Below are 17,700 nucleotides of genomic sequence, written 5' to 3'. Positions count from 1 at the left end.
TGTTAGGTAATCCCTGCATGTGTTGTGGCTGTCGAATAGCAGTGACACATGCAGCCGCGGGGACCCCAACATATTTTTCGAGCACACCAAAGACACTCTGTTAGTACACGAGCCTGGTCAGATACCACCTTATCCAAGCACGTTCGCTTATCACTAGTTGAGATGAATCTGAGCTGCACTTTCTGTACGTACATGCTCAGTTCTCAGGCAGGGCTGTGGAGTCCGAGTCGTGGAGTCGGGACTCAGAGAAATTAAGGCGTCGGAGATGGAGGTTTGGTTTACCGACTCCACAGCCCTGATAGATGGCTTGGAGTTGGAAAAGGTACAAAGAAGAGCCACAAACCTGATAAGGGACATAGAGGATCTAAGTTATGAGGAAGGAATAAAATAGTTAAGTTTAGTTAGAGAAACAACTAGGCAGGACCTGGCTAATATGCAGATTATATAAACGGCCAATACAAAAATTAGGGTGAATAGCTGTTCCATGTAAATTGCCCTTGCAACACAGTGGGGTTCTCCTTCTGTCTGGAAAAAGAAAGGTTCATTCTCCATTGACAACAAAGCTTTTTAAACCATGAGAACTATTAATCTGTGGTATCTCAGGAACTGGTGACAGTGTGAATGGTTTACAGCATTAATCAATGTTTAGATGATTTCTCAGAAGAAAATACCCCATAAATATGTTTATAAATGTGTGAAATTTTGATCTGATTGGACCTGTTTGATTATCACTTGGGATCAGACCTCTAGTAGATCTGCATTGGGTACAGTCAGACATCCGTACAAATCGGTCAAAGATCGGACCACAATGTATGGATTGGCAGCGTGTCTACCAAACCAGTCACACTCGGGTGAGGAGTGCCAAGGCCAATCTGTAAATTGCAGTCCAATCTCAGACCGATTGTACGGATGTCTGAATGTGTCCTTAGACATCACTCAGGCAATTTGTGTGTAAGTGCCCTGGTCCCCCACAGATCCATGAAAAAACCTTATAATTCTCCTATGCAAGTCGCACTGGTGATAGCTGATGACCCGGAAGTGAAACTGGTGCCGGTACATGCACATTACAGAACTTTGCTCTGCCTTCTTCTTCAATGGCACAGACTTGAGATTTTCAGCCCTAGGTGGACGACATAGGAGAACATCCACGTCCACACGACGGCTGACAACTGTGGGGGGAGGAGAGTCGCTGAGCTCGGACCTGTAACACCCATCTGAACGGAACGTGCCAATTAGCATACGGCGGGAGGGATAAAAAAGGCACTTTCATGGATCATTATACAATGATTGCTGGAGTGATATGCCTTTAGTTTATATGGAGAAAACCTGGTGACAGGTTCCCTTTATGGACTGGAATGGCCGCTGCATGGGACCAGTATGGGTCAGAATTGACTCTTTTTCTTTTCAACGATTATAAGTATTTTTTTTTTAAAGTCCACTGGACAAACCCTTTAGCAACATCCATCGATGGATATCGGCAGTTGTGACGACTTCCAGTATGGATCAATCTCAATAGCTAAGCTCGTGCCATACAGTGTGGGCGATGGCTGTGTTATACAGCTGACACCTGAGAGACACGGATGCAATCAGAGCAACAGTTTAAGCGCTTAGATATAACTGTCAATCATCATTAGTGTCATGGCTTCTGTTCATAACACCCTACAGACCCCTGCCCCCCCATTAACTAATAATGTGGTTCCTGTTACTCCGATGATAAGAATACTAATACATTCAGTGTGATCAGTGCCTTACTCGCCTTTGTTTCTTTCCCTTTGCTCTACTTGGCTACATCATCCTTGAACTTCTTGAAAAAAAAAATTTAGGGTGAATTTTATATTTTTGCGAATTAACCATTCATTTTCTACAAAAATTGGAAAACACACCAAAAAATTAAATCAGCCCGAAGCATTTCCAAAATGTCATTGCGGTCCACTAGTTTTCTGGAGACATATAATCCGTTCAATGTGGAATGTCTGACCTTTCGGCTGCATGTAGTCCTCCTGTTCGTTGTGTCGTTTGTCGTTAGTCAGTGTTCTACCAGACAGAATACAAATGCTACATCGTTTACTCTACACCTGCAGTAAAAGACACCAATGTTCTCAAAAAATATGATAAAATATTCATAGAAATCATTTTGCTTACTAGGTAGTTACGTAGAGAAGAGCGGAAAGTAAATTTCAGCCCAAAACATTCAACCGAAATTCACTTTTGTATTGAGCCAACAATCCTTGTTGTGTTCAACTAATCATTCATTAAGTCTAAACTGAGTTTAAAGGGGTTATCCAGGTATAATACATTAGCTGTATATAACTTACTAATATAGAGCTATTAAACCAGAGGTCCTTCTGGTGGCCGCTCTATCCTTGGTCTTGGCAGATTATCTTCTGGTCTGTCGATCAACACAAGACAATGTTTCATGTGATGGTACGTGGCCATAGCAGAAAGGGGACTGCTGACAATGTGTTTTAATAGCTACTGTCTCAAGGGGGCTTGCTCATCTATGAAAATAAGAATCCATCCAACCCCCTTTACACCCAGGAAATACTGACCTGTGTCAAGCAAAGGACCAGAAATAAAACTGCCGGGACTCAGTATGGAACAACTACGAGAGGATCAAGGCACGTGGCCTAATAACAATACAGCCTAAGGACGAAGTCAGACAAACACATAAATCGGACCATGACCAGAACGCAGTGCACGGACTGGCCGTCGGCTCTCCTATCCCAAGCATGACAGATTGCATTTCTATGTAGCTGTCACACTTGGATCGGGAGAACTGCCGGCCAGTCTGTTCCTATCTCAGTCCAATTTATACGGCCGTGTGACTGCGCAGTAATTTTTAGCATTTACTATTAACAACTAATTCATAATATTATTTTTACCCTAGAAAACCCTTTTGAAAAACAAAACAAGAAAAAGCCCTCTGGTTGGTCCCCCTTTCCTGCTTCCTCACATTACTGTTGGGTTTTGCCCACTATTCTCCTCTTCACACTATTTAATATTTGCAACACTGGTGGAAAAAAAGCAAGGTGAGTGACTTCGCTGCATTTGTCATCTGTGCCCCTGATGAAGTGAGAATTCAATGAAACAACCTCAATTCTTCATGTTCTTGCTTTAAATAATGGTGCACCGACTGTGTACCATTCATTTCTACCAATTCCAGAGAGCGCTCCACAATCTTCATTTTATTTTTTTCTACATTCAATGCGCGTTAACTGGTGGATGTTCACGATTATGTTTCTCCTTATGCTTCCCTCCAACATTTGCACAAAAACACAAGACTATATTGGCTAATAACCTTAGCATAAAGGTGTAGGTACCACAGAAACAGACTGTGCTGCTACTATTGGGTCCCTGGATGGAGGGTTGGCATCATCCCTAATTTTAAATGAGAGGTAAGAACTTGTGCATGTATCCCCTCTCCCAAGAGCCTACAAAATATGCAAGGAATCAACCCAAGCATTATGGAAGGGACGTGGAAGCCACCCAAAAGGTGTAGTTTGCCATGCTGCCCTTTTCCTGTATGCACAACCGTACTGCCCAGTACATGCTCTATTCACCATAATTCATACAGTATAACAATATTAATTTACCAGCGGAAACAGACAGGAATCTTTGGTGGTCAAGTAAAATAATGGCCTTCACCTTCAAAAATGTATTTAGTTTTTTTTTAAATAAAGGATGGAAAGTAGTCAGACATCTGATGTTGAGAAAGAAAAACACCACCACGTCCTTGGAATGAAGTCATGGTTGTCAAAGACATAAGTAATGTGCAAAAGGCAGAAAAATAACAAATTACCAAAACGTATTCCGATTACAAAAATAACTGTTCACAGACCAACTGGTGTCGAAGATTTTGCTTAGATACACAGTAAATTTTGATTGAGTACGATTAATCATTTCATTTATGGTCTTTTTTTGGACCCATCATATGATCTATACTATTATAGCTTTATAAATTAGTATGTTTGCTTTCATTTTAAGCATTTTTTAAAGCCACGTTCTTTTAGGAGATGGTTTTCTCAGCCTGTGGGATGGTCAGCTTCCTTATGCTTCTAAAGATCCCAATATACATTAGACTAATGTTGGCAGAACCCACCGATATCTATGGGTTCGACCAACGGTCCACTATGTATGGTGGAGCCAGCCAACTGATAGGGAAGATGTTGATCAAGCATGTCCGATTTCGAGCTGCCAATCACATTGTTCTCCCCGAGATAAGCAGAGATGTCTGTTGGCGACTTTCTAATAGAGATCACAGGAGCACTACAGTGTATGGAAGAGTCGGCTTAGAAGACCGCCGGCCGAACGATCAGCCAAAGCATTGTTCGGCTAACAGCCGTCTAATGTGTATGGCCGGCTTAGCTCTCTACAAGCTGTAGTGTAACATGAATGACTCTTCTGTTACAAAATTCTATAACAAATATTTATTATGTCTTTGATTTGTGAATGACTTACGAAATGGAGAATGCAAGATACAGGACCCACAGAACCTGGAACAGGCATTTCATTTATCAATGCAATTTCAGAAATGAGGAAGTAATTAATTGTTTAGGCAGGGAAGGGGAAACCAAAAAACTGAGCAAGAAAATGAAGAGCAGAGCTGTAGTTATCTAGTCCTGGCATACAGGGTTACTGAAACTTGGAAAGAACTAGGGAAAAATGGGTATATAAATCCTTCCATTCTGGCTATCAGTGCAGGGTCCAAACCAACAGGAGATGAATTCAACGGCCGAATGGCAGGAGCCATGCACACTCCATTAATTGACTGCGAGAGTGACAATGATGACAGAGAGCAACATCGGCCTATCTTCGGCAGTACTATAGACTTTGAATATAGAAGAAGGTACATTTATGTCCAAAGGTTCCTATTAACTACTCCTGGCAATAGTCTTCAAATAAGTGCACCGTTGTGCTGATTTGTGAGGATCGACAGCCAGAAAAAGTTGAATGGAGCAGCCAGTCAACCAGTGACCATCCTCTCCATTCAAGTTCTCTTAGCCACAGTCTTAGCGTATGTGCACACAAAGTCTTGGACTCCCTTAGTTTTTATTTTTTTGTAGGCTTTGGGGCAGCTTTGCTGTTTTTTCAGTAACTATATATAAAGTAGTGAACGGCTTCCAAACGTAAGACGCCTGCCTTTTAGGCATTTCACGACTTTCGAAACCTAAAAGCAGTTAAAAGAAGCTGATAAAAGATTGAATATGTGCACGGCAAGTCATTTTGACATTGCTGAGCATTATGTTAGTTCTTTTTCACTTTTATTGAGCGCTTTTTCAGGAGGGTTCCTGGTGGAATCCTCCTGAAAAAGACATCATATGCACATGAGTTCAGAGTTTGTTTACACTGCACATCGCACAGTGGTAACCGACCAACATGCTTCCTGGCCAGATGTAATTTAACCAACCTGATCCTCCATCAGATGCACATAGGCTTCCATTGTTCTTGGCAGCGAGAGTCATTTACACAGGATGATGTGCTGCCGAGAACTATGATCTTTTGTGCGGCACAATAGTGATGGGTTGTTCAGGAACGAATCGAGACAAAGAGTGGCTTACCTGTTGTGAACGATGGGAAACGACACCCCAGTGATAGCAACTAAATGCTCTTAACGGCTTTTACTGGATGTAAAATTCCAGTGTTTGGGGGACAAAATCATGCCCACTCATTAATTTATTTTTTACTAAGTGGGCATGGTTTCGACCGTGGATGGAGTTTCGGATACATTAATGTCATCCTAAATATGTGTTCACCAGGCGTGAACACATTCAATAGGGATTAGTGAGTGTGCTCCTTACTCGGGTTTCTCCGAGCATGCTCGGGTGGTCTCCGAGTATTTCGGCGTGCTCGGAGATTTAGTTTGTCGACGCAGCTGCATGATTTGCGGCTACTAGACAGTCTGAATACATGTGGGGGTTGCATAACAAACAGGCAATTCCCACATGTATTCAAGCTGTCTAGCAGCCACAAATCATGCAGCTGCGTCGACAAACTAAATCTCCGAGCACGTCGAAATACTCGGAGATCACCCGAGCGTGCTCGGAGAAACTTGAGTAACGAGTATACTCGCTCATCACTAATAGGGATCCATTTAGGATCCAAAAGTGAACAAGATTACCAAAAAGTGCCAGACTGCCCAACACTACAGTGTAAATAGACCCATAACAAGAACCAATAGATTCAAAGTCACTTATTTTTGGTCTCAATGGGGGTCCTATCAGTGGGATCCACATTGATCTTGCAATTATCATCTATACAGAGAATGGGTAAAAATTTTGGTAGACTGGAATACCACCTTAAAAGTAACTCTATTTATACAGAGCTACAAAAAATCTATTAAGGGGGTTGAAGTAATGCGAATGGAAATGCATTATATGCAGTGCAAAGTGTGGGCAGTACGCCGGAGGTAACTGGATAACCCGCACCTTAGAATATCCATAATGATTTATTCTGTGGTGAGATCCATGGATCCATCTGTGCGTCTATGAATAGATATGGCAGATGTTCAGAATTACAGAACAGCCACTAAGAGCCCATTTGTAAATTACCGCTTGATAGCTATGGAGTTGCCTAAGACTGGTTTGTCATCACTCATCGTGAGAAATAGCTGTGGACACCATCGGAATGTAGAACCCCTGCCAAAATTTCGCCCACGAGAAGACAAGACGCTTAAAGTGACACTTCGTTTACTTACTAATGTATCTACCTACATTCTAAAGAAAAACAAAATATATAGTCCCCTATAATGATACATGTACAGAGGAGGCCTCATCAGAAACTTTTTTTTTTTAACATAAAGCCCCTCATGCTGATTTTAACAGGGTAAGGCCGCTTTCAGAAGACCTTTCTAAATGTTAAAAACACACAAGTAGTCAGCTCACCTGGAAATCAGCCACCTCTCATCTGTTCCTGCACAGTCCACAAGAAAAAATACGATATATCCAGCAGGAAATTCAAGTAAAAATTCTTGTTTATTTCTTCATATTAAAATATAGATAATGGTAAACCACTCAAAAAGTATTACACAGCAACACGCATAAAAAGTTCATAGAGTGGCAGCGTTATTCCGACGCGTTTCGACTTGATTTCTTAATCATGGCTTGTCTGAACTGGGACTGAGCAATGTCTTATATCCCTCATTCCTTAAGGCAGCATCCCTACAGCCAATTACCTTAATTGCCTCCCAGTATAACACCTATGGTACGCTGCAATGTTAAATGTTCTATATTAAGGGTACCGTCTCTATACGACCTGGCCGTGATCGTTGGTAAGTCGTTGTGTGGTCGCTGGAGAGCTGTCACACAGACCGCTCTCCAGCGACCAACGATGCCGAGGTCCCGGGTAACCAGGGTAAACATCGGGTTACTAAGCGCAGGGCCGCGCTTAGTAACCCGATGTTTACCCTGGTTACCAGCGTAAAAGTAAAAAAAAAAAAAAAGGTACATACTCACATTCCGGTGTCCGCCAGGTCCCTTGCCGTCTGCTTCCCGCTCTGACTGAGTGCCGCCGTAAATTGAAAGCAGATCACAGCGGCGACGTCACCGCTGTGATCTGCTCTCACTTTACGGCCGGCAGTCAGTCAGAGCGGGAAGCAGACGGCAAGGGACCTGAAGGACACCGGAATGTGAGTATGTACGTTTTTTTTTTTTTTACTTTTACGCTGGTAACCACGGTAAACATCGGGTTACTAAGCGCGGCCCTGCGCTTAGTAACCCGATGTTTACCCTGGTTACAAGCGAACGCATCGCTGGATCGCTGTCACACACAACGATCCAGCGATGACAGCGGGAGATCCAGCGACGAAAGAAAGTTCCAAACGATCTGCTACGACGTACGATTCTCAGCAGGGTCCCTGATTGCTGCTGCGTGTCAGACACAGCAATATCGTATGGATATCGCTGGAACGTCACGGATCGTACCGTCGTAGCGACAAAAGTGCCACTGTGAGACGGTACCCTTAGAGCCATACAACATGAAAGAGGAAAAAAGAAGAAAAAAACCCCCAAAAACAAACAAAAAAAACCCATTGAAAATACAAACTCTATAAAGCACAAAACAATTAAAAAACCTTAGGATATTTTAAGATGTAAAAATAAAGATAAATGGAACATGATTATAATCAGAAATGTCATTGATATTGAAGTATCATATCTTGCCTGGAATTCAGGCCATGTGGGTTTCTTGTTTCTAATGTAAAAATCCAAAAAGATTCTCTATTTAGCAGTTTTCTTCTGTGGTCTCCACCTCTTGGTGGTTTGTATACCTTTTCTATGGCACAGGCAAGATATGATACTTCAACATCAATGACATTTCTGATTATAATCATGTTCCATTTATCTTTATTTTTACATATTAAAATATCCTAAGGTTTTTAATTGTTTTGTGCTTTATACAGTTTGCATTTTCATTTTTTTTCTTCTTTTTTCCTCTTTCATGTTGTATGGCTCTTAATATAGAACATTTAACATTGCAGCGTACCATAGGTGTTATACTGGGAGGCAATTAAGGTAATTGGCTGTAGGGATGCTGCCTTAAGGAATGAGGGATATAAGACATTGCTCAGTCCCAGTTCAGACAAGCCATGATTAAGACATCAAGTCGAAAAGCGTCGGAATAACGCTGCCACTCTATGAACTTTTTATGCGTGTTGCTGTGTAATACTTTTTGAGTGGTTTACCATTATCTATATTTTAATATGAAGAAATAAACAAGAATTTTTACTTGAATTTCCTGCTGGATATATTGTATTTTTTCTAAATTTTAAGTACTAGTAAATGGCAGCGGTTCTTATGAATGGCCTAATCGGACAGCTTAAACAGGAACCATCATTTTATTGAATATTTACAATGATCTATAGTACACCTAAGTATAAGTACTGAGTATGAGTAACTTTACAAGGTTTTCATAATCAATATACCTTTAATCTCCTGAGAGAACTCTCTCCCTAACCTTCTTTGGTCCATGTTCAGTGTGATACACACATGATACCAAACAGCACATGGACTACTTTTCAGCCTTCAAATAGACACACTAATTACAAGTTTGTAGACATCTATGATGCCAATTACAGGGCAAACCTTAGTTTAACATGTCCCTATGTTCAAATTATGTTCAATCCTTTCTACCATCATTTTTGTCCTGAACACTTTCATTAGCAATGTCTGATTTATATTAGTTGATATTCACTAAATTTAAATAGAAAATTACTTTTGTCCATTTCATTGACCATTGTGTTTTTTTCTTACTTTACCTTAAGGATAACAACAATTTTGCCTATGTGTATAGCTTACATATAACTTTTTTCTTTATATGGCCGATCTCAGGAAGACCACTCCAGTTAAAAAACGAAGGCAGCTTCACACCGGCGAATTAGTTATATTGGATAGGAAAATCTACTTTAAAGGCACATATTTTACTCCACAATTACCCTAAAATGAAAAGCCATCCACGTAACCCATGGACGTGCCAGGTCCTCAGAGCAGAAGACCTACTTACAGAGTGGCTCAATATTTTGGCACATAAAGGAGAACTCCTCTCTATGAAGTCCATGTGCCCAAATAGAGCAGTTTAAAGCTACACCTACATGACTTTTGGCTGATGTTAAGCCATGTCTGTTAGATGGCCACAGTGTGAATGCGCACCTACACATTGCACTTATACCAACATAAGTTCCGGCTCCTTTATTTGGTTTTGCTTTGTTTTTTTGTACTTTGTAAAAACAGGCGAATGTTTTTTGGGCTGAGCATTTTGTCTATATCGCTTCCCATGGGCAGGTGTCTGATCATTCGTGCCCCGATTCTGCTCTGCCACCATGTACATTGAGGTCTGCATATACATGATGAGGTGTAATACTAGAGATGGGACCGTTACGATTGGGTACAACTTGTCGGTGGGACGGCTCTTAAGCTTTTTTAATCAAAACTGTGTCAACTAGGCACCCTATGTTATTTACATGTACTATTACTATTTTTTGTTTTTATCTTAGGTTTTGTCTGTTATATGGCCATAGTGTGAATGAGTACCTACACATTGCACTTATACCAACATATGTTCCGGCTCATTTTTTTGGTTTTGATGTAAATTCATGTCTGTATGTTTACTTTACTTGTTTTGCAACCAAAAGTTGGAGCCCTAGACTTAATGAGGTTCTACAGTGACAAAAAACCATGACTGTTCTTTTTCCAAAAACTGCACTAAACAGGTCCAGTTGTTGCCCTTGTAATATAGCTCAAATCAGCTGAAGTGATCAGCGTTGAGGTTAAGTTCACAGTGCATTTTTCTAAGACATTTCTTGAGCAGGTCCGTTCAAAAAACACCTAATATAGCGCTCAAAAACATTCGAAACATTCTTCCTGTTCATTGACATACAAAAACAACTTGTTCATATGCTCAGGCTTTTTAGCGTCTTTTAACTGCTTCCAAAAAAGTGTGATCCAACCATGCTTCAGGAGTTTTCTGCTAGGAATATGCTCCATACTTTATAAACGAAGTAAATATTTTTTCTTAACATTTTGTTTTCATCGTTTTAGCTTAAAACAGCCTAACATTTTATTAATTAATAAGTGTCCAAAAAAGTCCAAAAACTTACTCAAATATTATGAAAAAAGCCCCCAAAACGTCTACAGAAAACAGCAAAAAAAAAATGAGGGTCATGAACGATAAAAACAAATTGGTGTTTTCTAAAGTGTTTTCTGCTTGGAAGCATGAAATAACCTCATGTGAACATACCCCAATACCGCAGAAAACCTGAGTACAGCTATGAGACCATTTTTGAAAAAAAAGCAGCCATGTTTTTTTTTTCTTCTCTCTACAGCTCATTTTAATAAATATAAAACTGTATTACATGGACACAAGATAAAAATCTAGATATTGTCAATTTGGTTGTTCAGCATGTGAACATTTTATCTTACTAATACAAGAAGTTTGTACAAAACATCATCAATGTTCTACTCCTAGAAGAAGAATGACGTTCAAGTAGAAGATGAAGTATGTTGACAGTCGTATACAAAGCTCCTTGAAGATCTTAAAAGCCACTTGTTTGGTATCAAGATGATTGGGATCCCAAAGTGTCTCAAGTGGATGACTGGTCCACCTCTGGTGGGAAAAACAGGAAGTGTGACCCATATATGGAAGTAACTTACCTTTACGTAGAGTTGCTGAAACTCGTCAAGGTTGAGTCTTCCACTTGGGCAGTCCTTAAGGAAACCTTTATACCATTGTTTCAGTTCATGTTCATTAAACTCTGTGCTCTTCACCAGATCTTCCATCACCTCAGGGGCAAGTTTGCTGTTTTGTTTACCCATTGTGGCTCTAAGAAGAAAAATTTGGATCAGTTACTTCAATTTCACAACTATATAACTAAACATTTTACAACATTTTATACCTAGAACTAAGAATTTTAATGCTTTCTACCTCTAGTGTAATCATCTTTAGATACCTTCAATTCATTGTGTAAACCAAATTAAAATTATTAGGAACACCTACACCAGCCCCCATCTCTTCAATGATTGTTGAGCCTGTCAGCCAGGCCCCTTAACACATAACACATAACACTGATGACATCGACACAGAAAACTGTGTGCCAAATATCTGCCATAACTGGGGCAGCTGCATCCAGGAACCATGTGATATCTGAAGATTTGTCAAGTTCAATGGAGACAAGAAATTTCCTACTTGAGTTAATTTTTGAAGCCCATGTAAAATGAATTCATGTCTGTGGGATGGTCTGAAGGGTATCCTAGGGGATGGATTAATATTATTATTATTATTATTTTTTTTTTCATTTAAGGGGCCTTTTATTTATACTTATTGATGCTTCCATCATGTTATCAGAAATAATAGCACAGTCTACCCATGATGAGCAGACACTCCTGACATGTTCAGGGTCATCTCCACGGACAAGGGCCTGTGGCGGACTCATCCACAAAATTCACACCTCTATCCAATTAATGTTAATTAAGATTACGCAATTAGCCAAAATTGGATCAGGGAACCAGTAAAGGGAACTTATCAATAGGTTTGGGACCACTAAACCGAAAGCAAGTCATGTCCGACAGTTCAAGGTCAAAATGGGATGATTCAGTATTAGATTCTGGAGGAGGAAAGACCATCACTATTGCTCTTGAAGTGTACGGGCTTGAGGAAAGGACCGCAGTCCTGATGTAATGTAGGCAAAAAACCTCAGCACCGAAATGCTGATGGAGAACAAAGATCTTTTTGGAATAAGTGAACACTTATTATCAATGACATTTGTACTGTAGTGGAACCAGGTATGAGGCCAATGCGGCTATGTGAGGGCACATGGTTTTGGCACACACACAGCGCAATCTACCTAATACCGGGCTCCTTTACAATACAAATGTCCTTGATAAAGACTGTTGTTGGTTGAAATGGTGGACCTTTTTTTACGGGTTCAAAGTAAAATATTCACTTATTGTATTAAGATCCTCATTTTCCATCATCATTTAGTGCTGAGGCGTTTTACCTACTGATTCAGTATTGAGTAGTAAAAGGAGTTGGTCCATCTGCATTGGGCAATGCTGAAGCCAAGTACTGTACACCTCCCTTTACGGCACATGCTAGACTAAAATCCCGTTTAATCCCCAAAACAGATGATTTTGACACAGGCTTGTTTGAGACCCTAAACCTTAGTCACATAAAATCATGATGATGGGTTGGTGGCTCCAAACTTTAAGCCCCACTCTAGTGATTTTTTTTTCTTTGCCAGATTGTTAGCCATCATGTGTGTGTTATGAAGGTAGTAAAATACCGAACAGTCGGCATTTTCTCCTGGTTTCAGCGGCGTAAAAGGTCCACTGCAGGACCAAGTGACTGCATCTGTGAATTATATAGTGGTTTCTGTGTGGAGTGGAGGTCACTTTTGGAATCTTCTCAATGCAAGTCTATAAGACTAAGAACGAGGCTGAATTTTATAGAGAGTAGCCACCGCTCTACGCGATGAGCCGGCAGGTTACAGATGCGGTCATGGACCGGAATGCCGGTGAAACCGCGAGAATACTCAAATGTATTACCGGGGAGAAGAATCAAATGTATTATCAGTTCAAAGTTTTTGTTCCGAAAAAAAGAGGAATACAAAAGAAAAAATAAAAATTCTATGATGAGAGGCAGCTTACGTGACTTACTCAGGAAACAGCCTTAAGAAGAGTCAGTCTGACCTGCCCGCCTGTCGCCAGAGAAAACAGCTCACTCCAACAATCAGTATTTGTGCCTCCAATAAACAATAAATCTTTGCAGCCTAACACAATGCCGCATTATGCAGCTCACAATAAAATAATAAATCTCTTTGCCATGATTTTCAAGGATATAAATACGCTGAAAATAAATCTTCAAACAATCTCAGTCCCATGGCTGCCTGACCTGAAACAATTGTGGAAACCCTGATACATTAATTATGAATACAGCACTTTCCTAAAGGGATATTCTACATGCCCGGGAAAAAAAACCCCTCTCATTATACATTCCGTTCTATCTAGTGAAATAAAGGGAGCTGTAATTAAGATTTTACTTTTTCAGAAATGAGTGATTTCATAAACTTGCTATTCTACTTTTGACCACTAAAAAACAAATCACGGTCCATAAAATAATTAAAAACGCCTGCTGTAAAAACTAGTCCTAGAGGTGTTTGCTACGAGTCTTCAGGGGCATGTACAGTGTGAATACCAGCCTTAGTGGGCGTGCTATCAGGAGATTAGGCAGGACCAGTCTGCATGCAGCAGACACCTTGGACTACTGGGCTAGTCCCATTCAAAGGAATATGCAGAGAAATAACTTTGCAAAAGGTGATAAATGCGACATTCTATGAACTTTGCCCAATGAGGTCGCATGAAATCATCATTAAAATACAAATGTAGACATTTAATTCGTTAATAGGTGTTGATCCTGTTGTCGGGTTCCCTTCAAATAGACAATAAAAAAAATACACAAAGCCACAGAAGAAGCAACTAGCGAAACGTGCATAGAGTGTGTCTGCCTTTTGCTTGCCTTATACTTAGGTTCTTCCAGTTCTTATTATCTCATTTATGGGTTTCGCCTGTTTTTTTGTATTTAATGGCCAAGTCGGCTCTCTGATTCTTGAGGATTTGACTTTTGTACCGTCCTCTTTTTTACTATTTCAAATAGTAATTTCTTAATTCTATATGACTATTAGTGAGGTTATTGTTAATATATATTTATCAATGGATGTACTTTTGACTTGGACTACACTTCTATTAATAGCTGTCCTTCTGCCTCGACCATTTTTAATTGTGTCGTGTATACTTTGCTTCGTTTATTTTTACTAGGAATACTTTATATGGTTTATTTAACAAAAAAATGTGTGTTCTTTATCTTATTTTTGAGCTTGCATGCTTTTTTCTTAGGTGTATATTCACAGTCTTGTGCATTTGGCCACTACTATAGGCCGGCTGTATTGAAATGATTTTGTTTAAAAATGCAAAATATAAAAAATATTCCAAAAATATTTTCAATTTAGTGATCTGAATTTAAGCAATAACTATTTATTTTGCCACCCGATTTCGAATTAGGGAGCATTCAGACGTCCGTACAAATTTGTCCCAGATTAGAAGAGGATTCTTTACTGTTAGGGCAGAGAGAATCTGGTATTTCTTGCCTGAGGAGGTGGTGATGGCGAACTCAGTCGAGGGGTTCAAGAGAGGCCTGGATGTCTTCCTGGAGCAGAACAATATTGTATCATACAATTATTAGGTTCTGTAGAAGGATGTAGATCTGGGGATTTATTATGATGGAATATAGGAATATAGGCTGAACTGGATGGACAAATGTCTTTTTTCGGCCTTACTACTAACTATGTTAGACCGCAATGTTTGGACTCGCCGGTGGGATTCCAGCCCAAGAGTGACAGCTTCATAGAGATATATGAAGTGGTTACGCTATTGTCGGGAGACTCACGGCCAGTCCAAACATTGCAGTCCGATCCCGTACCGACTTGTACGGATGCCTGAGTGCTCCCTTATTGGTATTCCTGACTCATACTGTGCTGCAAACTAATATAGCACCAAAGAGTAGATAACTGCAACATTAAAGTATGTGTGAGTTTTTGGGCTTTGTCTATTGAAGCTAGCAATTAAAAAAAAAGGAGAAGATTCTAAAATAAAAACTTTATACAAAGGACCAAGTGCAAGTGGAAAGGATGTTTTCCCAACAATTTTGATCTTCGTAGTATGACCTTGTAGTATTTCCACTATAAGGTCATAATATTCACATACAAAAATACTAAGAGGGTATATAGGCAGGATTTGATATGATGTGCTGATGGGACACCCCCTTTGAGATGAACTGACAATGTAGGAATCTTTGTCGATAAGTCACTTTAAACCGTGGACAGACCCTGCATAGGGGGAGTAGCAGCATTGAGCTTTTATAGGAAGTGATGTCTTTGCATTTGGATTTTGTGACGTTCACTGTAGTTTGGACGTCGGCATGAATTATGGTGTGTGTGGCCAGAATTATTGATAGCAAAATGTAAGCATCTGGCCACCTTCCGCACTAATTGTGGACTAAATGGTGGCAACTGACCTCGGTTTTCAGCGGCGTTCCTGCCCTCTTTTGGCCCCATGACCTCACAAATAAAGGTTCAAGTGGGGTTCGGAAGCTACATTTTTAATGTAGGTCTATGGAGCCTGGGTCTGAGCCTCACAGACTTCTACTGGGAGAGTAGCTATCACTCCAATCAGTAGACCAAGTATGAGATGGCAAAGCTGAAGAGCGACCATGTGGGCCAAGAAAATAACCAGAACGGTGCTGGACAATAGAGAAAAAGTTGGTATTTTAATACATTCTCATTAAAAAATTACACCTTTTTTCTAGCGTTTAGGATCATAGTGTGGAGGCATTTTGATGGTAACCGAAGGACCACAATTTTAGGTATTTGGGGGCTAAAAAATTATTTGACTAGGGAATACTAGACTAAAAAAAAAGTTGAAAGATCTAGATTAATGTTTCCGAAACAGTTGGGCAGCTTTTATTAATCAAGTGTCCCGGTTTTTGATCGGTCTATGCATGCCCTCTCCACATGCCCACATTGTTCTAGTAAAGTCCTAGAAGAGGCAATTGATCACAGATCACCATGTTCTTGGGCACAAGAAAATGGCAACGGCAACCACCTTCTTTCTGTAGAAAAGGCAAGACCATGAAAGTACCGGCAACACTGTTGGTAATAGAGCGGCACTCGGGAACTGTGGCACCATTGTGCAGAGGATGCGGAGGCATCACAATGAGGACTTTTTGGCAAAGGATATCACCGGCTGGCAAGATCCGAAGGTCAATAAGATTTGGCCCCAGAAGAACACGTTGGAGAAGTCCTGCTCTTGATAAAGGAAACTATATTATTGATACGTGATACTTTTACACTATTAACAGTTCTCCCAAAGTAATAAAAACATACTCAGGCCAAGGAGTGAGCACTAATGAATCCCTCCGTCATTTACCCTGACCGGACGGCTTCCTACGTATTACCTTGTGTCAGAGGAGCCCTATAATGTACTTACACAGAACAAGAGCATGATACTCCCCAGACTCAAACATCAAACTGTATTAATTTTCAGACTGTTTGTAATATCTCTCATATCATCCATTTACTAGCTGGATATCCTCTTAATGCCTGAAATCATTTCTACATTGGCCATCAGCCAATCCTGACTTCTGCCAGTCTCCACCGGCACGAGGACTGATGGAAGCGCTCGCACCTTCACAGCAGCGTCAATGGGATTGTTCTAATTAACCACAATTTCATTACAGTAATGAGTTATTATCGCTTTTCTATCTGATGATGTAATCATCCATACCCAAGAAAAGAGGAAAGATTGTGGAGATTATTAATTAGCACAGACACGGCTAGTAAGGTGGTGAAGGGACCCAACAACACCAGGGGTCATCTCCACTCAGAAGGGGCAGTGAGTGATAACTGTGGACGATGCGAGATTGGAAGTGGCCCCATTCTAAGTGTAATAATGGTTATTGCTGACTTGTAAATTATCGCATCGCTGCAGCATTATTTTTTTCACTATTACTGTATTGTGATACCATGTGTTCATTATACCAGAATGCCTGAAACAGCACTGTGTATTATCCATGTATACTGTGACATCCCCATGTGCATTCTCCTATACTGTGACATCCCCATGGGCATTCTCATTCTCTTAAACTGTGACATCCCCATGTGCCTTTCTCCTATACTGTGACTTCAGTGTTATTATCCCCGAAGTCTGATATGACTGTGTATACTAGCTTTATATTGTGTGATCATGTTTATTATATCTGTACCATGACATAACTGTGTCTATTATCCCTCTACAGTGACATTCCTTTGTGCATTATCCCTGTACTGTGACATCACTGTGTTTATTATCCCTGTACTGTGACATCACTGTGTTTATTATCCCTGTACTGTGACATCACTGTGTTTATTATCCCTGTACTGTGACATCACTGTGTTTATTATCCCTGTACTGTGACATCACTGTGTTTATTATCCCTGTACTGTGACATCACTGTGTTTATTATCTCTGCACTGTGACATCACTGTGTTTATTATCCCTGTACTGTGACATCGCTGTGTTTATTATCTCTGTACTGTGACATCACTGTGTTTATTATCTCTGTACTGTGACATCACTGTGTTTATTATCCCTGTACTGTGACATCACTGTGTTTATTATCCCT

The 17,700-nt window shown here is 40.3% G+C and overlaps 1 protein-coding gene across 1 annotated transcript in view; it reads right to left on the bottom strand.

The window, feature by feature from the left end:
• The window catches only part of VSNL1 (visinin like 1), a 182,168-nt gene that overhangs the window by 68,906 nt on the left and 95,562 nt on the right, over window positions 1-17,700 (bottom strand). The window contains exon 2 of the mRNA XM_077291464.1: window positions 11,142-11,310. Within this exon, the coding sequence (XP_077147579.1) occupies window positions 11,142-11,303 (162 nt within the window). The 5' untranslated portion in view covers window positions 11,304-11,310. The remainder of the gene's footprint in view (window positions 1-11,141; window positions 11,311-17,700) is intronic.

The sequence above is a fragment of the Ranitomeya variabilis genome, chromosome 2 (genome assembly GCF_051348905.1).
Source record: "Ranitomeya variabilis isolate aRanVar5 chromosome 2, aRanVar5.hap1, whole genome shotgun sequence".
Lineage (NCBI taxonomy): Eukaryota > Metazoa > Chordata > Amphibia > Anura > Dendrobatidae > Ranitomeya > Ranitomeya variabilis.
This window is presented reverse-complemented; position numbering and strand designations above follow the sequence as displayed.